The 26,086-nt window shown below is 38.1% G+C and overlaps 1 protein-coding gene across 2 annotated transcripts; it reads right to left on the bottom strand.

The window, feature by feature from the left end:
* Positions 1-1,092: 1,092 nt before the first annotated feature.
* Positions 1,093-24,252, bottom strand: LRRCC1 (leucine rich repeat and coiled-coil centrosomal protein 1). Of its 2 annotated transcripts, XM_068396604.1 has the most exons (19): positions 24,156-24,252; positions 23,764-23,969; positions 23,353-23,418; positions 22,398-22,565; positions 20,596-20,747; positions 20,286-20,495; positions 19,289-19,491; positions 18,128-18,314; positions 17,645-17,793; positions 13,834-14,038; positions 10,541-10,680; positions 9,020-9,221; positions 7,776-7,961; positions 6,379-6,553; positions 5,500-5,663; positions 4,426-4,634; positions 4,116-4,253; positions 1,907-2,042; positions 1,093-1,310 (listed from the first exon to the last, which is right to left on the bottom strand). In XM_068396604.1, exons 1-19 carry the CDS (start codon positions 24,212-24,214, stop codon positions 1,188-1,190), a joined length of 3,078 nt encoding a protein of 1,025 aa, XP_068252705.1. In that variant the 5' UTR covers positions 24,215-24,252; the 3' UTR covers positions 1,093-1,187. The 2 variants fall into 2 exon arrangements, with proteins under 2 accessions (XP_068252705.1, XP_068252706.1); XM_068396605.1 differs by lacking the exons at positions 7,776-7,961; positions 9,020-9,221; positions 10,541-10,680.
* Between the last annotated feature and the right edge of the window lie 1,834 nt (positions 24,253-26,086).

Raw genomic sequence — 26,086 nt, 5'->3', positions numbered from 1 at the left:
GTTATTGGGCTGGTTTTATTTTGCTTTGCTCCTGCTTCCTTTCTTAAAGCACAAGCAGTCTGTTCCCAGCTCTCAAGCTTGTGCTTTGTCAGAGATCAGCCACTGACCACCAGTAAGTTGTTTTTGGTGCCGTGGCCTCTGCTTTCACCTTGTACCCATGTTTTGAAGGCCATTGTTACATCCCATGCTTCAGCTGCACTTCGTAACAAGAGGCAGCTGGTATCAAGCTCTAGTTCACACAGCAAGTTCTCGTAACAAGTTGATAACGAGCCCAACAGGCCTCGCACAGTTTGACAAAGGCCAGGGCCTTTTACTAGCAGTAGTGCTTTTACTGGGCTGCTGGGCAGAGAAATGCACACACAGTTACACCATATCAGTGTGCTTATGCCTGGGTTCTGAACAAACTGGCAGAGATGTCGGCTGAGTGGCTTCTACCGTCATCTGAGCTACAGGACTCTGCTTTAACTCTTGCGAGGGGGTAAGAAACAGCTCCACCTGCTGTACCAACACACAACTGCTTTTACTATTTTACTACTACTGCAGCATTAAACACTTCAGAGTATGGTGTAGTACAGTTAACAGTTTAGGATCTTCTGAGAACAAACAAATGAAATAAATGCCTGAGCACAGTGGAGATGGTCAAGTCTCCATCACAAAAGAGGCAGAACAATCATATTAACATAAAGCTTATGATTAGCTTCCATAAGAAGCTGTTAGTTTATTATCTCCTACTTTTCAAAAGCCTGGTACGAAGCCTGTTGCTGTAGAGAACCAAAAGGAGTCATGCATTCTTCATCAACAGTGGCAGATTAAACATATTTTCAGGTAAATTCTTGTATATCTCATTATAAGAATCTTTACCCAGTGAAGGAAAGCTTCAAGCTCTTGTCTTTGGGCCTTTGCTTCTACCTTCTTTTCTCCTATTAAGTACACTAATTCCTAACTTCATATGATGCTTTTCATCTATAGGTGTGTTTTGACCCATTTTGATAAAACATGTAAAAATAAACAAGGGTTAGAAATAACTATTTATTACGAAAATATTGTACAAATATTTATGTCTGACTCCTGAACCATCAAAATATATCACAAAGAATTTATTCTCTAAAAACCAAGGAAAAAAGTGCATTGTAGTGTATTTGCTTAAAGTTGTGTAATACACTTTTTAGTGTGTATGTTAATAATCTTCAAAGATCTCGTTGAAAATCATTCAGTGCATGTGTAAGTCGTCTTATTTTATTTTCCATGGCTTTTTTATTGTTTGCCATTTCCTGCAGAAGCTGCCGCATTTCTTCTTCAACACAGTAAACCTGAAAGAGCACAGAAAGGTCAAATAGAATTCTTGCTTTTCCTTAATATACCTAAAAACATATATATCTTGGCAATTTTTAATGCTGATAAGCAATGCAAGAGTTCTATGCTTATGCTTAAATAAGCCACTGGATGCAGTAGCAGAATTTTGCTTTTTAAAAAAGTATTAATTTGCTAGGCGATAAGGAGTAACGTATGAGAACCAAAATACCTACTACGCAGAAGAAGCACCAGTTGTCACACTAAGGAAGAATGCAGTACATGACAGGAACAATAACTGTTAACACTGGTATAGGTGAGTAAATTGGATTATCTGGCATAATTATCATTATTCTTGCTTGTACAGATAAGGACTGTTTAGCTATCAACTTGTAATAGCTACATAGCATAGAACTTTGCTTGAAAACAGAACCTCATGATGGTACAGTTCTAGAGCTTTTCTTGCTGTGTAAAGATTGAGTACTAAACCAGGGCTGTTTCCATCCAGAGATTAGCCACACAGATATCAAGAGGCGACTTTCTAGCACCACTGTTGTAGTAGCTGTAGAATAAAAATACAAATACAGTAAATATATAAATTTAGTATTAAAATTACTTTTTCTTTTGCTGCTTCAATTTGTTTTTCCTTTTCATTTTCCAGCTGCAATAATTCTTCCTGATGAGCTGCCAACATTGACTCCAGCTGTTTTCTAAAAGCATCATCCATTTCATGAAGCTTTTCCATGGCAATCCTATATAAAATGATTAAAAAAAAAAGTCACACTGCTGCAAACAACCGAAGTATTTTGCTTTGCCCAATTCTGCCTTCAGTGAGGTTTTAATAACATTGGCACGAAGACAATTATTTCAATATCTAGCTTCAGAAGATGTTCTTTTTTCTCAAGTACATGTTCTAGTTTTATGCACTGTGTTTAGGGCCTCTGGCATTCCTCTTAGCAGAAGCATTTAATCACTATCAAAGAATACAAACATTCAGGCTTGCTACTGTCAACATGGATAAGAACTCCACCTATTTTCAAACATCTACTTCTCATGCTTTTGCTTCCTCAGAAGTCAATGCCTGAACTCTGTGATCCTGTAAATGGCCTGTAAGCCTGTGTCTCACAGAAACAGGAAAGTGTCTGCTTCACAGCAGTGAAGCATTTCCTTGACTCCAAGCAAATTCTGCTTTTAGGGGATAATTCTAAAATATGTAGCAACAGAAAGCAAGGCAAATTATTCCACTATACAATTCACACCAAAATTTTGAAACAAACCAGAATTATTTGGGACAAAATTTCAGTTTCACTACTGATCTTCCAACCATTCCAAACCCTAGTACTATTGACTGTTTGAGGTGGTTGGGTTTGTTTGGGTTTTTTGTTTTTAAAAATCAAACTTGACCATCAAGGTATTTTCTTTCATTTATTAATCAGATGACCTTCCTTAAAGTAATAGCAAAAATGTAATTAAAGTGTTTAATTTAAAAATGCAAAGAAAAGAACCTTAGTCATAACTAGCTTATTCCTTCAGTCACGGTGTGGTTATCCCTGCTATATAAATACACAGTCTTATTAACTAGGTAATCTTTTCTTAAGAATACTTGGGAGGAAGGAATAAAAATAAGAGAACGGGGCCAAAGACTAAAGTAAAAATCATATTAACAATCTAAGCTCATCACAGGCATCAGTCTACCATACTTCTCCATAATGCCAGATGCATATGAAATAACTAAGCATGATCTAAGTCCCTAACCATTTTCTGGGTTATGAGTACTTGTTTCTGTATCATCTCCTATTTACTATTAACTGCTCAAAAATTGACAGTACAAGAGGAGCAATAAAAGAAATTAAAAACCTATTGCTACTTGTATGGGAAGAGAATGACAGGTAAGTTATAAACAGTCTGCCTGCCACAGATAATAATAATAAATATTGCTAACGTTTACCCTAGGTTGTGATTTACTTTTCACCCCTTTACTTTGAGGGTGACAGAGCACTGGAACAGGCTGCCCATGGAGGTTGTGGAGTCTCCTTCTTTGGAGATATTTAAAACCCACCTGGATGCAACCCTGTGCAACATGCTCTAGGTGAACCTGCTTTGGCAGGGGGTTGGACTAGATGATCTCCAGAGGTCCCTTCCAACCCCAACCATTCTGTGATTCTGTGTGGTAAGTATTGAGTATCTGTCCTCAACTTCCTCCACTGCACACAAGGTATTTTCATCATCCTGCACAGACGCTAGTGAAGCACTGTGGCCTCTCTTGTAAGCCCAAATGCCAGCCACAGTTGCTTGGCTCGACCTGTGATTTGCAACCAATTTGTCCCATGCATCCTGGTCACGAGCTAGAAGGCTGACAGGCTCATGCTCAAAGAAACCCTGCTACAGACTGTGAGACTGTGCCTCGTGTGCACAAGCATCTTCATAAGCATGACTCCAGCCGGCACATGTAATGACCATATAGAGTCCCTATCACATAAGCATGACATGGAGTTTCCTCACAGAGGTAAACCAAAAGCATTGTGGTGGAACGGGCGTACTAGGGAGGTATGAGTGTAGGCTCCAATTATTTTCAAAGAAAATGGGAACATACCTAACAAGTTTAAAGGATGAGTGCTGTAACTGAATGCTAGTTCCACAAAGTCAGTCACCTGTATAGCAAGAATTACTTCTACGCACAAAGGCTTGCAGCAGCTGGGGTCACCAAGTACTTAAAAAGGTATTACACCTTCTTTCACCATATAATCAAACATTTTGGTACACTTATTAACAGTGCAACTCTACAGTAACTGAGCAGTCGCAAAATAAGCTATTAAGGTTTTCACCTCTGAGTCTGAAGACTTTTATTTCTCTCTTCAGTCAGCTTCTTCTCTTTGATATCGAAGGTCTCCTTCATTTGTTTAACTTGCACCTCCAGCTGGCTTAATAGCTCTCCTTTACCTTGCCACTTCTTCTTCAGTGCACTGAAAATAAAATGCACATCTTTACATCCTTAAGAGGATGGAAAGAGTTTCAATTTTTCCAGGTTTCTATGGGTTTTAATTGCAAGCAAGTACTCTCTGAACATAAATAACTTCATAGCAGTGTTGCATACTACTACCATCCCAAAGAATTATTGCCACTTGTATGCATCACCTGTGTGCATTCTTAATGTCATCAAGTTCTACTTCTTTTTCTTCTAGCAGTTGCTTTAATTCCTCTTTTCTTTCATGTTGCCTTTCTATTTTTTCTATTAGCTCTTCTAATTCAGCAGCTTTTTCATCCAACTGTACTTGAAAAAGTTTCTGAGCTTCCAGATTTTCTTCATGCTGTTTTCTCATTTGTTTATCTTTTTCTTGTAAGCCCTTTAGAAGATAAATATTTTAGAACACAGAAACGCCCTTAATTTTAACTTTATTGTTACCCTTAAAGAGTATCTGTTCAGTCTATGCTGGAATAAAGGAGAGATGGACATGTGAAAGTTTACTCTTCTAAACATATTATTTTATGAAAAATACTTAGTAAAGTGATAGCCAGTTAAATAATCTTCATCTGAAAGAAGTCAGAATCTTAAAAAATCATCAAAACATAAATCTGAAATTGAAAGCAAGTTAAGAAAAAAGTTATTTAAAACTCTAATACAACAACTTATTCTACACAAATCACTGAGCTCACATTCTGTTACATGGCTATATATAGTTTAGTAAGTAACCCATTTAACCTTGACTGACATAACATACTACAAAACTTTGCTCTGATTAATAAGCTAAAGTCTTAAGTCTCTAAATGAGATTAATGGAATTAATAGAACAAAACATAGTAGCTCTGCTGTTAAAATATTGATTTACAAGAACAGAATAAAGAAAAAATATTTACATTGTAAAATAAACCTGAAGCAAACTTTTAAAATTTTTTTTCCTTCTCTTTAAAACAAAGAGGAAGAATTATGCTATCCTGTTTTTTCCTCTCTCAAAATCATTATCAAGAATAACTTGAAGCAAGGCAAAGAAAGTCTTTACATAAATATGGTTCAATGAGAGATTCAAAGCAGCATCTCTGTACATCAAGTTAATACAAGGCCCTCTCCTGCTCTCAGTGACATCAATTGCCACCAACAGCCTGATTGTGCTTTCTGAGTTGGTAAAACTAGGAGCGCGGAGCCAGCTTTCATTTCATCTTTTACAGTATTAATTTTAGCTAAGCACACTAATTATCAGACATGGCACTTACTTCTTTTAATCTCCTAATTGTTTCTGTCTGATCGTCCACTATTTTGTTTTTAATTTTTATAGTATCACTGTCCTGTTCCTTTTGCTTTTTTAGCATCTCAATCTCATTCGTTAGAACTTCAATTTTTGCCTCCAGTTTTCCCCGATCTTGAGCAAGATGAGCTCCTAGACAAAACAGGATATTCACACTACAGCACTCATTTTATAGATGACTTCAAGATGTATAATGTCGGGAGGGGAAGGGAAGAACCACCTTAAAAACCAAACATGACCACTTCACCCAGTGGAAACACTGTGGGGCGTTAATCTGTAGGTAGGTAACACTTAAGAGGAAATGTAGAACTGAAGGTCAGTATTTGATCCTTTGAAAACTTCTCTGATAACATTCAACAGTAATTCTTACAGACCCAGCCAATCTCAAAGAACCCACGAGGTGGTGCTGAGTCACAAGTATGAGGGAAAAATTAAAAGAGCCCCAGCTTTTTTTCATCCAGTATTTAACACTTTTATTTTAAGGATATCTACTGAAATTTTCACATTAGATTTATCTGATAGACAAGCTGCATTACATAACATTATTTACAAATCCTTGTTTTCCTAGTTTCATATTTAAAAGTTCCACGTATAACATTATGGTATTTTGACATTTTGGGGAAACCAACTGTACTTGCAACTAACTCCCACAACTGCTGTTATAGTTCCTATAATGGCCTGCATACTACAGAAGATTTATTTTTGCACATCATCTTTACAACTGGATAAGATCAACAAGGCATCCAGAGACTCTGTCACAATTACAACTATATTGGAGTGTTTATTTGAAAGGTATAACATTGAACTCCACCATTTTTTCTGAAAGAGGAAAAAAAAAATATTTTACCCTGTTGTGCCAACTCCTGCCCCCATAGTTTTCTTTCCATTTTTAATCCATCAATCACAGATTCCTGGGCTGTCAGCTGAGAAATAAGTTTTCCATTTTCCTTTTTCAGAAGTTCAACTTGAACAGCCTTCTGTTTGTCTTCCTCAATCACAGTTTCAAGTTCTCCAGTTCGACACTATATGAATGAAGATTGGAAAAAGACAGTAAGATCCTTTAAAACAAGTATTCAAAGTTTCAAATCAATACTAAGCAGCTAGGAAAGCAATACTGATATACAGACAATTAACTTAACTGAGGAATATTCTGCTTGCATACAGGGTGCTATCTGCATCTGTTCCCAGTAATGAAATACAAATGTTTGTTTCAAATAGACATACTTCAATCCCAGAAAACTGCAAACCTGATTTCTAAATAGCCACCTTAAATTATTGATGCTATTATAAAAACCTGTTTAGAATTATAAATCACAAGTCAAAAAAAGGGAAACAGAAAGTCAAGATAATAAAAAAGAAATCAAAAGACAGAGAGAAGCTGGGATGAACTTTCACTTCCCACGATATAGATTTATCTTCAGTTATGCAGGCTACTTTTTGTTTTACAGATTACATCTGTTTAATATAGCTATTTTTTAACTGACGGGCAGAACCCTATTCTGTATAGCAACACAATGTTTAGACACCCCAACAGCAATATGTAGGAAGGAGATTAGAAACAGCTGTGCAGGGGTTGTACTGCACAGAAGTTTTAACATAAAGAGGGATGGATACATACATGGATTGGATCACACAACAGTTTAAGAGTTATGTTCCTGAGATTTTTAAGAATTATTTAAGGACAACGTAGTACTATAATATGTTACCATATGCTGATCAGCGGTGGAAGATAAAGCAACTGTGCCCATAGAATTTAACATTAAAATCAGACTATTAGTAGATAATGACTAATACTGCTTATTTTATGCAACTCAGAGATACTAAGCTGCTAATAACTACACTTGATTATTTGTGCAATTTCATTTTTACTGCACGTACAGTGACCACTAGAGAACCATATTCCATTACTTTGAATTTACAGAGGGCCAAGGGTATTAATGTAGGTTTTTAAATCTCAGTTTAGAGTGACCACTTGATGATATACAAACTGCTAGTGCTCACAAGGCACGGAGTACACTTCTGAACACATGAATGAGTCTAAATTTTGCTATTTGGGGAGCAAAGTGTTTGTGAGAAACAAAAGTACAAGATGCAAGAACAAAGGCTGATGTGAAGTACTAGGTTTTACTGCAACAGGAAACACGCATCTTTCAGTCAATCTACCTTGTATGGAATTGTTACTTTTATAGATAAAATATTACCACAGAAAACATATATGTAGTTGAAATGTTTTGAAACAAGTACCTTTAGGTTTGCTGTAGCTTCTTCATTTGATTTTGTTAATTCTGCAATCTTTGCTTTCTGTTCTTCCACTATACTTGTCAGGTCTTGGATCAGACTTGTCATCTCTTTTTCCCTTTGTTCAAACTCAAAGAGGGCTCGTTTATGTTCAACTAGATCAGCAGCAACATTTTCAAACCCCTCTTTTACCTAAAGTTTTGTAAGATAAGATGACTTGAAAAATGCTAACATTTGGAAAAAGTGTGTGCACATATATAGAAGTGATATTTGAATTTCAAATAAAGGAAGAAATAGAAGTCCACCAACACTACATGAAATTAGTGAATGTCTGAAACTGGTTTGCTGCGTTTGTTGGTGATACTTCAGCTCAAAAAACTGGTTCTGCTCAGCTACAAATTTGTAAAAAAAAAAAAACCTGGAAAAAAGTAATTCATGGGTGGATGGGAAGCAGAGCAGCAAAACCATAGCCTGGGAAATGAAAACAATGCCTTGTTTTAATCTTGTTGTTAAGATTAACATTAAAATTTGGAAAGAAGAACTTAAAATTAATTCTATTTTTCTTTCCTTACAAGAGAAAGATTTGAAGGGTGTAAATAACCATTTTCTTTCCCCTCTTCTCCCATGTATCCAACTGATTAGAAATGAAGAAAACCAAGTTTAAGTGAAGGTGAAGCATTTAAAATTTTATTTCACTTAAGAACTAAAATAATGTGAACACTAGCCATAGAAATAAGTTATCTAAGGAATTCAGTAAGCAAGTTTTGAATTTCAATTTCAAAATGTATGTCCAAAATTCATTTTTGAAAAGTTAAACAATAGGGAACTTCATTATTAAATACATCAGTATATATGTAACCATAACCTTATGAAAACACCACAAGAGTTATTATAATAACTGAATATATTCTAATAGAAGGTCAACATCTTTTAAAAGAAGTTAATACCACCAGATAGCAAGTTTTTCTGATTTCTTTTGATTAACTTTTACTTGTGAACAAAAATGGTGTTTTGAGTGCTGACTTGGCATGTGGGTGTTTATGCTCTAATCATTGATATTTCAAATCTTACTATCAGTATTTTTAGATGAATCCTTGGAGCAAAGACCTTAAATATTAAAAAAAAAACAACCAAACAAAACAAACAACAAAAAAACCCACATAAGAACAAAACCAACAAAAAAAGCCCCAAAACACTTAAGAGAACTACAACTCCACCTACTTTGAGACAAAATCTTCTCTTAGTCTTACCTCTTTAAACTTTTTTGCCTCAATAGTTAAAGCTAAACGAAATTCATTTTCTAACTCTGCATACTTCTGGTTTAACATATTAATTCTGTCCTGAAATTCTTTAACACGCTGTTCATGCCTCTGCTTCTCTTTAGCCACTTCTTTTGACAAAGCATCTTGAAATTCAGGTCCATTTAAAGCCACTCGGGTTTGAAGTTCTTTCCTGAAGTTACCAAACATATACTTGAGACAAGAACTGCAGTATCTCACAATGCTATTTCAGTTGATTTCCTTAGTATATTTAAAAAGGATAATAAATTACATAACAAATGAGATAAATTCTGTAGTTTCACAGATTTCAGTCTTCTATGATAATGGCCCTGGCATGAGGAAAAGTGTGTTGACTACTGTTAAAACACCCAAAGGAATAACCTTACTTTGTAATTCAAATTTTTGTAGAAATTATTCAGTTTCTCTATGGCTGTTAGTTAGCATTTGCTTGCTTTGCTGTTAAAAGATCTGGAAGAGAGAGAGAAATTGGGAAAAGCACTGTACAGCCAGATATCCTCTTAATGCAGTCATTCTCTTCACCCTCACCCAATAACTGCTGCTTCTCACTTAGACCTCAAACCTGAAAAGCAGCAGCAACAGGTACCTAAAGTGTTCCAGGACAAGCCTCCTTCCTGTCTGGAAGCATCCCTATAGGAGAATGCTGAAGCAAAATTACCCTGTACTTTAAGACTATTCTGTTCATCTGCTTCAAAGCACAAACACAAAACATACCTGCTGTCCTTCGCATGACATCTTTTGGGGATTTATGAGATAATAATTGGAAGTTCTCAAAACACAGCTGTCATTCTTTCCATCTAAACCTGCAGTTATCTTGGTATTTGAATACATTTATCCTTGTAAAATTTAGCAAGCGTAACCCGCTTATTTTATTAATAGCCTCCCTGACATACTAGTATACCACACACCACTCATTGCTTTAGTTTGTACACACATTTGATTGTATTAGCTAAAGAGTATAGAACTTACGTTCATGTATTCTCCCAAAAAAGGAAATTTTGAGAGGAAAGAGGAAAACAGACAGTCAAGCCACCTACCCACCCTAACGCATGATACTGTAGAAGCTGACTTTTTTTTGGAACACTTTGTGTTGTTGTAGTATATGCAGATCTTCAGACAATAATTTGAATGAGATTTTATTTTTATCTGATTATTTCCTGGATTAAAGATCAAGTATTTAAAATAAAAAGTTCAGCCATATAGTAAGACAAGAACATAACAAATGAAAGACCGGAAGAACACAGGTGCCTACATGGACTTTTAAGTCAGGAATCTACAAGATATGAAGATATTCTTAAATGAGCAAGAAGACAGGTGGGAAGATATCTACATTTTTACAAAGACCACCTCTCCCATTGAAAAAAAATACCAAACAAAACCACACCTACACTTGGCAGAATGCATTTAAACAAAACACGTTTGCAACTCTAGCATCTCTATTAACTTGTGAAAAGAAAATAGAAGACCCCCCACCTTTGCTCTTGCTCTCTTAATATAAGAAGTTCATGTAGCTGTTTTACTTTCTCCTTCTGTTGTCGAAAGGATATTCGAAGTAACTGTACTTCTCTTGCATTTGCTGATGCTTTAAGCTCTGCTTCTTGCACCTGTTTCATCTGTGTAGAAGTCAGAGAGAGGAACAAGATTTGCTTAAAACTGTGATCTATTCTTCATGTCTTATACTAGAATACAAAGGAACAGGGGCTTTTTTATAGTTTCATACATGTCTACCTGGACCATTATGTTTACAGCATGGTCCACAACTGTCAGCATTTTTCACAAAATTTTGTGAAATTTTATTATGTTACCTAGCCTAAGACAAAGGAGGTTTTGGTGGGTGTTGGTTTTTTTTTTTTCTGGGTTCTTCATTGATTTTTTTCTTTAAACTTAATATATTTTGTTACACTTGCAGAAATTTAAGACTAGATGTTTAAAATTAAGTCTCAGCTTAACTTACTAAAACAACAAAAAAGCAACTTTCCTGAAGAACCAAGAACAAGTTCTTCATAGATTAAGTAAAAGAAAGTGTCCTCCAGAAGTGGGACAAGTATACTGGAAGAACGATTACAATTACAAACTCTTGTATTGTAATACTTGTATTAGTTTCAAGCAAAACATTTAGATGTATTCAACATTATTTTTTTTTAAACACTCCAGTTAGAAAAATCTGCATCATTGAGTTTTACAGTTTAAAGTTGCTGAACAGAGATACTTTCTAATGTTTTTATGAAAAATGGAGAATCAGTATAAACAGCAGGTGGCATACTCCACTTTTTCCATTTGATGCAAGCTTCTATGAAAAATCTCATTTTATAATCTTAAGCCTTTTACATACAAAGGTGTCTTTTCTGACTCGACAAGTAGAAAAAAAAGATATTAAAAAAAATGTAAAAAGAGGTTTTAATTACTCATGAAATGGTTATTCAGAATCAAGACACTTCAGAAGGCTGCAAGTTAGAACATGCAACAGAAACAGCAGAGATGATGTTAATGGAGATATTCTTACCCCTAATCATTACTTGTAGAATTCATCTCAATCCTTTTGTGCTCAAGCGGTGAGCAACAATAACTTAACTATCTTGTCAACTTGTCCTCCTAAGCAAAGCAAAGGGTATCCACATTCCATACTCACACAATTCTGATCTCTCTGCTTTCCACAGTATCAAAGCTGTGAATGGTTAATAGACTAAAGATTACTCTTATGTGTCAGTTATCTAATGGCAGAGCTAGAATGCAACAGAGGCAACCTAGTTTACTTTCCAACTCTCACAAGAAAACAAAAAAACCCCAACCCCCACAAAACAAAGACCAAAAAATCCCAAATCTTTTTTCTTTCAGAATTTCATCACCACTGTCCCCTCAACTTGATTTTTGAACAATCAATAAAAATGCAAAATAAGAAATTAAGGAACAGCTGTATGGCATGTCCTGCACTGACAAATAAAACATTGTTTCCAATGTTTATCATCTTCTGCAATGTCCCTTAAGATATATCCAATGGCTGCTGCATGACTTCCAGCTTGAGAATGCCAGAGGTACCTAAAGTTCCTACAGTAACTTCAGTTGTATGAAAATTGTGAGGCTTGAGAATGAAGCCAAGTCCTCATATTCTACATGTTAAGCCTCTTCATGAGTAATATTTAGACACACCCCACTGTATTTCTGTTGTTTTGTGGATGAAGTGAAGCAGTTCTCTCCTACACTGAAGAACTTAAAAATTTCAAGTAAGAACACATGCAAATTTAAAGACTGCCAGAAAACAGGGTACACACTTAGATGCATAGTAACTTATTTATCTTGAATAGCTTAAAGAAGTTATCGAGTAATGTTGACTGAAATCCTTAAACAGTGACTACCTAGAGCAACCATTATTTATCACTGAAGCTAACTGCCCATGTGTACTGAGAAAGCTCTATAAAATATTCTAGAATAATTTGTTAATCTTACAGTTGATAACATAGGTCAAAGGTATATTAAATCTGAACATTCAAGAAGAGAATTTAGTTTCTAGAGCATCATGACTATTCTTTGAAACATAATTATTAATGAGTATTTGCTACAGGATCTTAAAGACAGGAGCAAAGACCTTCCCTTAATGAAGTTTTGTAGTTAATAAAAATGATGCTACCACTATCAAAAGAGACAACTTATTTCCACAAACTCAAAGGAAAAGTAAAAACTTCATACACCAATAAGGCATTTCCTTTCTTGTAGGAAAGAGAAACAAAACAAAACAAAAACACTCTCCTCTTTTCTAAATCACTAAATTTAGTACTTTTCAAACTACTCAAAATGTGATCCAAACTGAAGGTCACTTCTAGATCCATAATAGCGCCAGGGTATTTACAGGTAAGGAAGAAAATGGAAGAGCCACTCAGGTGCCTAAACAGGAGCCTAGAGAAGAGGGTGGATAATCCATAACTTGAATGGCAGTTTGGCTGTCAGCATGCTCCCTGATTCTGTTTTCTTTCAGGGTATCTAAGTGACAACACATCCTAGAGCACCATACTAACAGTTCAGAGACTTTTCAGGATAGATATATTAGAATTCAATTTCTCTAACTGGATGCATTCAGTGACAGAGGAATGGGCTAATATAGGAATATAATCAAACGACAGGAATAGATATTGGAAGATGGAGCATTTGGTCACTGAAAATTCACCAATTAATTATTCAGTCAGAAGTAGTGGCAGTATCTGATCCAGCATTTTGACCTTATGTATTTGTACACAAGTGCCTCTGACAACAAAAGCATCATTATCTTCTCCAGCTGTAAAAACAATCAAAAAAATCCCAAACAAACAAAAACAACCCAAAACAACCAGAATCTTTAAAATAAGTTCTCAGCAATTACTGTTTTGTTCTGGTTGCAACAAAAGGCATCTAATTCTTTAGATCAGAAAAACAAACAGAACCACCAGATTTCCATTCCACTAATAAGATCTTTATTGATTTCAGCAACAATTTAAAAAACTTGTCTTTGTTACTGTATATTTTCAGAAAATATCAACTCTCAGTGTTAAGTACACAGGACTTGTTCTCCTTTATCTTAAAACCACATCACGTGACATATTTCTATTTATAAAACACATTAATTGACAATTAAAATGGATACTTGTTATTAACTACTACTACGTAGAAAAAAGCGCCAGCTTTTATTGTAGAAAACTCAGACTTAAGGCTTGTAAAATCTAGTGTTTCTTAATATCTAGGACTATAGTAGCCTTCCTGTTGACATCGTATTATTTACTTTTGAAAAAAAAATTTACCTCTATTGTTCTTTGCTGCAATCTCTGTGTCTCCATCTTGGATAGTGTTTCTTCTAAAGCTTGCATGGCCTTCTGACATTCTGCTTCTTTATTTCTTGACTGATTTAACTCATTAGTAAGTCTTTCAGTTTCCCTTTTCAGCTGTTGGACATCTGCTTGCAGTCTTGCTTTAACATCTCTCTCTTTCAATACCAATTCCTTTAACCTGAGAATAAATGCAATAAAGTTGTATTACAAACATTTTAGTATTTAGTTTTATGCCAAATACATTGAGAAAAAGACATTTAAGTGTGGTAGCACCATGTCTTGTTCTGCGATGAGTTTTAGAATTTACAGCACTGTCATGTAAAACTGTTTAAATTTGTGTAAAATATTACTGAAGTAACATGTAGCATTACTATATGGAGCATCATTTTAAAAGAAACTAAGCTGGAGACAACCTCATAGATAGGTCTTTCAGGAAAAGACATTCCAGTATCATTTTGCTTTATACAGAAGTCGAACATATAGTATCAATTTGTAATTTAATAATTTTCTTCAGAAAACTTTGAAATACCCTTAAATATTCTAATCATTTTTGATATAAGATCTATCTCAAAAGAAAAGGAACATAAGCCATAAGGTGATCACAAATAAAGGTGGGAAGTGAACCTAAAACAAAAAGAAAAAAAAGGGGAAATAATCACAGTCATGGATCATAACTCAGGAAGCACCTGGCTTGTTTCTTCCTTACAAGAAAGAAAATGCATCCTTGAGAAATACAATGCAGTTAAGAAAGAGAAAAATTGAGCAGACACCTCCAATTATAGGTGACAAACAGTGCTTTTTTAGAAGGGACAACTTTGAAAAAAAAAAAAGGACACCGCTCAGAACTTACAAGGATGACGACAGCAGTCTATACAAAGATATGCTGTCCTGGTTTGGCCTAAAACAGACCAATTTTCCTTTCAGAGATTTTTACTTTCAGCTAAGTGTCTTCTAAGTAACTGCACTTCCTGAAACTAACTGCACATTTTGCAGACAGTGTCTGCTTCTAGGACTGATAACGCTCAAAGTTTGTAGTTATCACTGAGGCACCGGTAGGATGTTATGCAGAAAGGCTCTTGCTGTACTTATTCTTAGAGAAACCAAGGTCACTGCTAAATTCCTCACTAATTACGAGTGAAGAGCCAAAGGTGGGTCGCACCTGCAGGGAGGAGCGGACAGGGAAGGTGACCCAAAAATTGGCCAACGAAGGTACTCCATCCCATACACATCATTCTCGGTATAAAGCAGGGAGATCATGAGGGTCTCACTCTCTTCTGCTATGGCTGGTGTCCGAAGAGGACTCTGTCCGTTTTCCTGCTGCCCCTGATCCCGATCCGTGCATCCCTGAATCCAGTTCCTGTCTGTTGCTGGGCCCAGCCTGGGCCTTCCCAGAGCCTGCCCTGCAGTGCCGGTGGTGACATGACCAACACCGGGGGAGCTTGATCTTGGTTTTGTATATATTTGTGTATATTTAATGATTTCCATCATTATTATTATTGTAGTCTTTTTCATTATTATAGTTCATTAAAACTGTTTTAACTTTCTAACCCGTAAGTCTCTCTCCCTTTTCCCTTTTCCTTCCCCTTCTGGGTGGGGGGAGGAGGGTTAATAAAGAGCATCTACCACCGGTTTAATAGCTGGCTCAGCCTTAAACAGTGGCATATACTAGACCTGACCTGCACAACATATTGCCTATTGGCCAACTCTGGCCTGCCAGAAACATCTTTGTTCAAGTGCACTGAGCAGGAAAAAAAAAAAAAAAAAAAAAAGACAGCTGTATGTACAGGTGGAAAGGGAGACTGGAAATTGGAAGCTGAAAGTATGATACAAGACAGCTACTAGGGCTTGAGCTGAAAGAAAAAGTACAACTGTGATACAGATTGCTTGGAAAGTAATGGCTAGAAATGGAGGTAAGTGACGTACTGATACTTTTCTGAGGCAAGAACAGGAAGAAAGCTGCAGAAAGGAATTTCATTAGGTAATTCCGACAGAAATTCACAGAATCACAGAATGTTAGGGATTGGAAGGGACCTCGAAAGATCATCTAGTCCAATCCCCCTGCTGGAGCAGGATTACCTAGACCATATCACACAGGAACGCGTCCAGGCGGGTTTTGAATGTCTCCAGAGAAGGAGACTCCACAACCTCTCTGGGCAGCCTGTTCCAGTGTTCGGTCACCCTCACTGTAAAGAAGCTTTTCCTCGTATTTATGTGGAGCCTCCTGTGTTCCAGCTTGCACCCATTGCCCCTTGTCCTGTCAAGGGATGTCACTGAGAAGAGCCTGGCTCCATCCTCATGACACTTGCCCTTTACATATTTATAAACATTAATGAGGTCACCCCTCAGTCTCCTCTTCTCTAAGCTAAAGAGACCCAGCTCCCTCAGCCTCTCCTCATAAGGGAGATGTTCCACCCCCTTAATCATCTTCGTGGCTCTGCGCTGGACTCTCTCTAGCAGTTCCCCATCCTTCTTGAACTGAGGGGCCCAGAACTGGACACAATATTCCAGATGTGGCCTCACCAGGGCAGAGCAGAGGGGGAGGAGAACCTCTCTTGACCTGCTAACCACACCCCTTCTAATACACCCCAGGATGCCACTGGCCTTCTTGGCCACAAGGGCACACTGCTGGCTCATGGTCATCCTGTTGTCCACTAGGACCCCCAGGTCCCTTTCCCCTACGCTGCTCTCCAACAGGTCTGTCCCCAACTTGTACTCATACATGGGGTTGTTCTTGCCCAGATGCAGGACTCTACACTTGCCCTTGTTGTATTTCATTAAATTTCTCCCAACCCAACTCTCCAGCCTGTCCAGGTCTCTCTGAATGGCTGCGCAGCCTTCCGTTGTGTCAGCCACTTCTCCCAGTTTTGTGTCATCAGCGAACTTGCTGACAGTGCACTCTATTCCCCCATCCAAGTCATTAATGAATATATTGGATAGTACTGGTCCCAGTACCGACCCTTGAGGTAATCCGCTAGACACAGGCCTCCAACTGGACTCTGTCCCATTGACCACCACTCTCTGGCTTCTTTCCTTCAGCCAGTTCACAATCCACCTCGCTATCCTATCATCCAGACCACACTTCCTCAGTTCAGCTGCGAGGATGCTGTGGGAGACCGTGTCAAACGCTTTACTGAAATTGAGATAGACCACATCCACAGCTTTACCATCATCTATCCACCGGGTTATGTCCTCATCAAAGGCTATCAAGTTGGTTAGGCATGACTTCCCCTTGGTGAAGCCATGCTGAGTGCCCCTAATGATCCCCCTATCCTTGATGTGCCTAGAGACAGCACCAAGGACAAGCTGTTCCATCACCTTTCCGGGGATGGAGGTGAGGCTGACCGGTCTATAGTTACCCGGGTCCTCCTTCTTGCCCTTTTTGAAGACTGGAGTGACATTCGCTTTCCTCCAGTCTTCAGGCACCTCTCCCGTTGCCCATGACTTAGCAAAGATGATGGAGAGTGGCCTATCAATAACTTCCGCCAGCTCCCTCAGCACCCGCGGGTGCATCCCATCAGGGCCCATGGATTTATGGACGTCCAGATTGCTTAATTGGTCCCTGACCCAGCCCTCATCAACCAAGACAGACTCCTCCTCTATCCTGACTTCTTCTGGGGCCTCAGGGGTCCGGAATTCAAGAATTCTATCACTACTTCTTGATGCATTATTTTCCAAGTATATTGTTTAAAGCTGTTCTCATTTCTTAAGCTCATAAACTGCATTGTCTTGAATAAAAAAAAAAAACCAAAACAAACTCTTATATTACAGCACTCTGTTTTCCTACCTGTCTGTAGTGTATACAGCCATACTCTGAATATTCTTTTCTTCTTTTGCGTGGTTCTGTAGCTCTCTAACATGCTCTCTTAATTTCTTCTCTGCTTGCTCTGCTTTCCACCTCCTTTCTTTCTCCTGATCCAGTTCCTGAATCAGCGCCTTAGCAAGAATGTGGTAAGCATCAACTTACTAGGAAACATTCAAATGTAGCCAAAAATGACAAACAGTGTTCATGATTGTAGAACACGAGGTTTTTGTCTTTCTAGAATTCATGGATGACAGAGGAAAGTGCACGCAACCAGGCCAAAAACCCCCATAAAAGTGAAATACAACAAATTCTCTTCCAGCTGACACTGCAAGAACCCCACTATTTTTTGATGCTATCTACACACAATTATTTTTGTCACCTCCAATTTAAAATTTCACCAGGACAATATGCTTGGCTTCAGGTGAAGACATACTCATATTTAACTTGAAATGATACAAAACATACTCGGTATGTTGACTCCTCTGTAGCATTTGAATTGATTTCTTCCACTTTTTCTATATTGCTCTGTCTTCCAGTCAATATTTCAGCTTTTCGTCCCACTACTTCCAAGTCTCGAGTATCCGATGATGAGCTGAGATGAGAGTCTCCCTGACTGGAGCGTGGACGCTTTGAGGAACTCTTCTTCTCTTCCCTATAACAGCAGGACATCAAAGTATATTTAAGAATAAGCGGAGTTTAAACAGTAACAGGGGATTCAGAGACGTTTACAGGACAAAATTTTACAGTTCTATGTAGAAGCTGAATCATACAGAATTTGAAACCACCTAGAAAATAATTTGCAAGCAGATCCCAAAACAAACAGCTAAATTCAAATCTATATGTAGTACTAGTACATGCTATCTGAAAAGCACCTTAGGATCACATAGATATGAAACAATTTTAGAGAAGCAGAGTAGCTGTATAGCTGCAGTGGCTGAGTAAACTAATATATTCCAATTTATATCATCTATCATCACTTCTGATATTTACTATGTAAATCAAATAAATTGCTATGGCATCCTCAGTTTCATCACAAAATATGGACAGTTATATTCTTGACCATCAGTCTGACACCATGAATCTTTTATTTTTATTTTTTAATTTGACTCAGTTCTTCTGTCTGTGAAGAATTCTGTCTCCAGAATTTAAAACAAAGATGAAAATATAAGCTGTTAGAATTCTGAAAGTGTTTATTTTGGAATCTTCAGTTCAATCTCCTTTTCACCTAAAGACAGAAAATGCTCATATAGGGAAATGACTGAGTGAAGAGTGAACTTCAAAAAGTTTCAAATAATACATAAAGGACTAATATCGAAAAAACAAGGGTATGTAGAAACAGTCAAATTAAGAAAAAAGGGGCTTGTATAGTAAACATGTATGAGCGGGGCCAGCTGACAAGTATCTCATTTTCTTTGGGGCAGGTGGAACACTTCAAAAATTTGACAAAATTTTTTCCTAATCAACAGATTTGTTATGAAGCCTCAGTAGCTAATTTTTAGAGCATTATTAACAGAGCTAATTTACCCAACCTCCCACTTTCAGCAAAATGTTTCAAGTCAAACTGTGTTCACCCTGACAACATTCAGCTTAATTCATTTTGGCTTTATATGGCAAACACTGGGATACCTGTCAGTTATTTTGCTCTTAAGATGATTCGCATGACACCTAGTAGATAAGGTCATTCTATGGTAAGTAGGGATCTTGCTTCTTTTCACCACCTTTCTGTTGTTCTCTTTCCCACTCTCATTTTCGCTCTCAGAAGTTGGATCTGTGTCTCTCTTAGCTTTGAGAACATTTGGAGGAGCTTCCCTTCTTGAGGTGTCAGATACCTAAGAACAGACAGAGGTTTTATTTATACATTTTACAATTTCTAATTAGCTAATTTCTAACGCTTATTCAGGTGTTATTTTTAAAAAGTTAACACTTACAAAATAATTTTGATAGAGAAGTAAATAATTGCTTCCAAACTACCCCTTCCCTCATTGCTAAAACACTTTGTTGTTTTAAAGCTAAAATGTACCCAACAGAACCAGCATGTAGTCGTATCTTTCTGGAATACCTGAAGTTTGTTTAAAATCCTTAGGCATAGAAGCTTGGTGTAAAATGCGAAACAAATAAAGTGCTTAAAACCAAATTAGCCCTGCAAACACGCAAGGTACACCATAAACTGTTACAAAAACATACCTGACAAACATATCAGAATAACTTGACCTATTACTTAGCAAAATTAATTTTCACCAACTCTGTAATTCAGATATTTTACTGCATTTCATATTTTACGCAGGTTCAGTTACATATATTGATGGTTTTGGGGTAAAAAACAGAAAACAATTTTCTATCTAATGTAAAATGATCAGATAGTATATGGGAGTAGGAGAACTATGGTTTTTATTTAGCATGAAAGTTTTCATGATTCAAAGTGCAACCTTCAGTTTTAAAGACTTGTTTTTATTTTATTCCCAGTTTCTCAAAATTATTAAATATACATTAGCCTGAAGTCAGTACTTCCATGCCAGTAGAAATGCTCCAGTCTCTCCCAGCAAACTCTTCCATTATCAAGAGGTACACCTTCTTTTACAAACAAAACTTGCTGTGCAATCACAGGGAAAAAAATAAACAATACCTTTTGCAGTATCTGTGAAATTTGATCTTCTATTTTTTTAATTCTTATCTCACTGTATATTTTATCAAGTTCGGCCTTCTCTGGTTCTGAAGATGAGACAAGCTCTGCAGAGGAGCTCATGGCACTTTGTACTGGTATTCTTGTACGTTGACGAAAATGAGCTAACGCCTGGTCGATATGCGGTGTCACCACCGGCAAGGTAACATAGTTCTATTAAAAGCAAAGATAACCCTTGTAACATTAATGAGTTCCATGCAATGTAAAAATAAAATGTATCAATTTTAAAATCAGTACACAAAAACTATGGCACCTGATCTCTGGACGAGGGGCACCCAGATGAAACCAAGCAGCCCAGAATGTCTTCTAAGTTTTCTTCTGCTGGGTCTCCTGGTTCACCAGAAATATTTATTCCATCTAGAGCTGTTAGCTGGGGCAACGTCTGAAGAACAGTTTCTCTATAACCTTGAGGAAAAGGCCACATTTAAATTGAAATTAATCTCCGAAAGAGATGTCTAGTGTATTTTAGGTACTCTGTCACCTTAAATTATTCATTGCATTTTTAGCGAGTTATCTACAAGTGTCTCACCTATCCCCACCCATAAGGCTTTCAACAGACATTACACAACAAATGAACTGGGAAGCTGCCTGTCTAGTCCTGGCCTACACAGGGATTTCCCCACCATCATCAGCACGCTGCTGTTGCACAGACAATCTTTTACTATTGGCCCACTGCACCAGAACAGTTGTATCAAGTGCAAGGACAGACAAACGTAATGGAAAGGCAAGCTGTGAAAGGGCTTAGATAACTTCATCCTTTCTCAGTGAATGAAATAAGGCATTATGAAACTGTAAGGCATTGAAGTTAAATTTCTTTAAATTAACAGAATTTGGGCTGCTTAACATTGCAGTTCCTTTTGAAAGTGCCACCAGAGAGGTGGATTTGAAGAGGTATGTAAACACTTACAGAAGAAAACTAGTGGAATTTTCTGAGTTATCCAGATAGCTTTAATAGTCCTGTTCCTGCTTCCGTGGTGCCTCAGTGCATTGTAAAACTTGTTCATGGGTGCTTTTGAAAATATTACCTAAGGACTTATTCGACTTCCCTCAATTACCTCTGAGGTTTGTTTCTAAGAACTGTACACATATTACACTTGTACCAGTTACATGCTCATGATATGGTTGTTATTTTGTATTATTGTAATTCTTACTGTTCTACTCTTTGTAGTTGGCAATGAAATTTTCAGTTTTAAGTGTTTTAGGAAGCATGAAGAGTCATGGACTGACATTTAAATACTTCCAAAATTATCTCTGAGCTGTCCCAAAAGTATCAATCCTCCAGTTCTAACTTCCTGTAGGAGATTTTCCCCTCTCTTACACACAAACAAATAAAACACACAAAACCTGCACCAAAACAGGATGCTACAGTTTAACTTGTTTGAACACAGGGTATAACATTTAAACAGTGCAAAAAAACCTACCCCCAAACCAGAAGCTCTAGGCAATACCATTGAAAGTGATGCACCCACACACATTCCTCCAACTTGACTCCACACTGCCTAGTGAAACCCCTGCCCACTATTTTGATGAAAATGCTAATTACTGTAGAGCATCTTATACTCTGTCACTGCTTACTGAAGCTATGGGAAAAGAAGGAAAGGCTAATAGTGCTTATTACTGATTTTCCTCTTGTGGTCTCTATCAGTAGAAGACCACCTACTTCCCATGCCTGACCTCTTTCTATCTAGCACAATATCTTTATGTACATTCTTCAGATTTTCCACCCTCCAACTTTATAATATTAATAATTTCTTCCTCCCATTTCTTCAATACTTTCTCTTCCCATCACTATTTGTCCATCTCCTGCCTTAACCTAAAATAATATGTGAAAAGTTAAGCCTTATCAAAACATACAACAAGTTACAATTTTAAGCATATGCCCGGGGCAGTAGGGGGTGGGAAGATTTCTCTATGGAAAATAAATTCCTTTTGGCCTGACTCCTGCAGGCTGGTCAGTTCATGAATGAATTTGTAAGTTTTGGAACCTGACTGACAACTCAAGGGAAATCCCTGACCTAAAGAGCACAAAGTATCTACCTAACATGAGATCCATACCTGCTGTGTGACAAACTGGATTGGCCTTTCCATTTTTTTCCAGTGTCAGATTCGTCAAACAGCGCAGCCCCTTTGTGCACTGAAGTAAATGATTAATATTGTTTACACAATTGCTGTGAAGGTCAATATGGCTAATCTTATGATTGGTCCCATGAAGGCACTGAAATCCTTAAAGTTTGAGAAAAAAACACAAAATAATGATTTCTGCTATGATCCTAGACTATCGGGTTTAAAACAAATGGCATCTTGTTGAAAAATACTCAGTAAATCATACATCATAAGTGGAAATGAGGTAAACAACTTCTGTTTCATATCCCTGTCTATGTATATTAATTATTTACTGGGACACTACCACATGTGCAACACTTAAGCTAGTTACAAGAGCTAACTTTAAAGAAACATTAATTTCTAACTGTTAAGAAGCATGTAAAAATAAACAGTTTGCTTGAAGTTCCTTTTTATAACTCAGTTCATTAAAAAAATTCTTATCAATGTTCTTTTTTAATATCACCTTGATTTTTAATTCCCTTGATTCTGTAGCTTAAAGTCTTAGTTAGAAGCAACAATTGACCACTTAAAGAAGAGATTTAGAAGATATCCATATCATATCCAGAGTTGCATTTTTGTCCTATAAAAAGGAAAGATGCGAATCTTTTGGAAATATCTTCTGAGACTATTGCATTTTTCACTTTGGAAAGAAGTTTGAAACAGTTACTGTACTGCTCTGTGAACAAGCTCAGCCTCACCAAATACAGGAGAATAAATTCCAGTTCAGAACAACCCTTGATGTTACAAACTTGAAAGCTGAGAGTAGCAGCAATTGCCACCTTTAGTAGCATTGCTCGGTCAATTGGCTGAACTACTAGAAACTTCTAAAAATACGTTTGGTCAAGTTTTTCAAAATTAAAGTGAGGCAAATGCTTTTTATTGCACTGCACATGCCAAAGTCACTTACCTGAGAGATCACATATGCGATTATATGACAAATTCAGTATAGTTAAATTAAAGAGTTTTTCCAGCCCTAAACAAAATGAGGGAAAAAAGAGACAGTAAGATTTTCTGAAGAATGTTCTGCTTTCATCAAATCAAAATTTACAAAGTAAACCTTTTACAATCATAACTACAATTATGACAATAAACTATAATCATAATATAAAAATCAATTTTGCCTTGTAAATTAAGGCATTTTGCTATCATAAAGCTTACAGACTATATACTCTTCTTAAAATTTACATAATAAAATGCCTAGTAGCTCATATTAACTTTGCATAACCTTAATTATATGCATACTTTCCAGCAGCAAGCTTTAACACAACTCTTAGAAAGCTTCATAAGGTCGCTAAATGGACACAATAATATTGCAGACCCTCCACTTTCGTTATCAGGTTACAGGATAAGCTTAGGGTGCGCAGATTAGCCAGGGAACTTAGCCCCTCGATCCGGCGGATTTGGTTTGATGACAGATCTAAATGCTGCAGATTCCGAAGGTGGCTGAGCCCTTCGATTCTGGCGATGCAGTTACAGTGCACGTTGAGCGTGTGCAGGTCCGAGCTCAGGGAGACCTCCAGCAAGCTGCGAAGGAATGGCACCCGCCATCAGCCGGGCCGCTTCATTCCCGGGCCGCTCTACCCAGCGCCCCCCCGCCGCCCCCAGCGCCCAGCCACGGCCGCGGCCTCCCCTCACCCCAATGGCCCAGCTCCCCGCGCCGGCTGCGGCTGAGGCACCAGCCCTGCTTGCCCCCCCCGGCACGCTCCTCACCTCTTAACGCCCTCATCCATGAGGCTGAGCTCGCCGGGGATGGCGCGGTCCCCCGCCATACCGCCGGGACACCGCACAAGCCGCCACTACACTTCAAACTTCCCTCCCCTCCCAACGGCAGCGCTCCGTACTTCACGGCTGAGACACAAACCCCTCACGACAACTCCGCCGCAAAGCTGCACCGCCCCGGTCTCCTTCCCGCCTCCCGCCGCGGGCAGGGCGCGCGCGCAGAAGGGGAGGCGGGGCCCCGGGAGCATGCGCAGAGCGGCACGCGAGGCCGTCGTCCGCCCTTCGTGGGGCAGCCGGGGCGGTGCCTGCGGGGCAAGGCTCGGCCCGGCGCTGCCTGTTGCCCGGGAGCGCCCGGCGGGGTGGCTGGGCTTGTAAAGGGGGCTGCTTTGGATTCTCCTCAGGGACATGTTTGGGAGCTTCAGATTTTTTTTTTTTAGGGCTGATACAGTATTAAGAGATTACTGCAGTCGTGGCTTGAAGCTTGCCGCTGGCTCAGGCAGGCCTGGCCTCGGCGGGGCCGCGGATCCGCCCTGTAAGAAGAGGCATTTTCTAATGCACTGAAGCCCTGACACTCCGAGTGTTGACTGCTTGCACATGGGCCTGCCCGTTCACGGACAGTGTGCTGAAATCGGGCTCCCACTCTGGTATTTGCACAGAGCGTGAGACCCCCGCACCAAATCCTGAAGAGCTGGAAAGGTCCAGGGCTCTGTTGAGCTGCTGGGGAGTTTCTGCTGGCCACAACCAGGGGATCTTGCTCAGCATGGCCTGCCTGTGCAACAGGGAGAACCTCTGTGTGACCAGAGGCAGTGACAAGGCACTGGCTGTTACAGTACAACTAGGATTTTGAAGAGAAATGTAGTTAAAGGTGAATTTTTGTTGAAGAAATTCAGTAAGGCTGGACTGAATGTCCTAACAGACATCCTACTTGGACTAGGTGCTGTACTTGCTTTTTTAATATAAGTGCTATTGTAGTAGCTCTTCATGTACCTTATTGACTTTTCTTCATGAATGGTTTTATTCTTCAGGGCACTATAGTATCACTATATAAGCTTACAGTACAGCCCTGGGTGTTTGATATAGAAAATCCAGGTCTGTCCCCATGGCATGTGGAATGGGTTAGATTTCAAGCAGCTGTCTAAAAGTAGAAGGGGAATAATTTGCAGTGGGCAGTTCCTACAGCCATTGCTGGGATTGGATGAGTCCCAACCCACCTCTTGCTATTTACTACAGGGGAAGCTTAACAAAGTAGACATCTATTTTTTAAGTGTCTACATTTAGACAGATGAGTGCTATCGCACTCCTTATCCAAGTACATTGAAATTCAGTTAATTATGATTAGGAGATAATACATATCCATTTTAGGCAACAAAAATATTCTTCCATTACTTTTCTGTATTGTTTTCTTTCTTAAATCTAGAGAAACTACAGTGACTGAAGGTATCAGTCATGATAAGCATGAGGCAGGTGATAATGAAAAACTTGACATTGAAGGCTAAAAGAATTTTGAAAGAAAATTAAAAGGGAAAATCCTAAATGCTAGAAGAACTAGAAATGGTCAGCTGAAGTTTCAGCTTTCAACCATAGCTGTTATGTAGCACTCTCTTGACCTCATTTTACTGTCAAAGAGAACTCAGTAGTTGGCACTCAAAAGAAATGTTGTTTGCTGTTGACTATAAGAATTGCAGTACTTCTGCGTTTTATTTTGATGATGATATAACCTTTCAGTCTACACCACATATCAGGGGAATGTTAGGCTTGTCTTACAAACATGTCTAGGTTATTTTAATCATTTATCTTTGCCTTATATTCAGTGGTTGAGTCTCTGGATAATGTCATCAAAGTGACTGTGACCAGGTATTGAGTACCTAGTTGGGTGTGAGGCAGGAGACACTGACATATGAGACCTTGAGATAATCATAGAG

The sequence above is a fragment of the Nyctibius grandis genome, chromosome 3, assembly GCF_013368605.1.
Source record: "Nyctibius grandis isolate bNycGra1 chromosome 3, bNycGra1.pri, whole genome shotgun sequence".
Taxonomy (NCBI): Eukaryota; Metazoa; Chordata; class Aves; order Nyctibiiformes; family Nyctibiidae; genus Nyctibius; species Nyctibius grandis.
The sequence above is the reverse complement of the archived record's forward strand: the minus strand, read 5'-3'. Positions and strand labels throughout refer to the sequence as shown.

What these genes read in the sequence shown, in the direction of transcription:
- LRRCC1 (XM_068396604.1), bottom strand. Translation starts at nt 24,214, where the DNA reads ATGGCGGGGGACCGCGCCATCCCCGGCGAGCTCAGCCTCATGGATGAG. An exon ending in TGCAGCAAAGAACAATAGAG is followed by an intron (nt 10,681 to 13,833) that starts GTAAATTTTTTT and finishes ACTTCTACACAG; the next exon opens with ATGAAACAGGTGCAAGAAGC. An exon ending in GCAGGAGTTGGCACAACAGG is followed by an intron (nt 5,664 to 6,378) that starts GTAAAATATTTT and finishes TGTTTTGTCTAG; the next exon opens with GAGCTCATCTTGCTCAAGAT.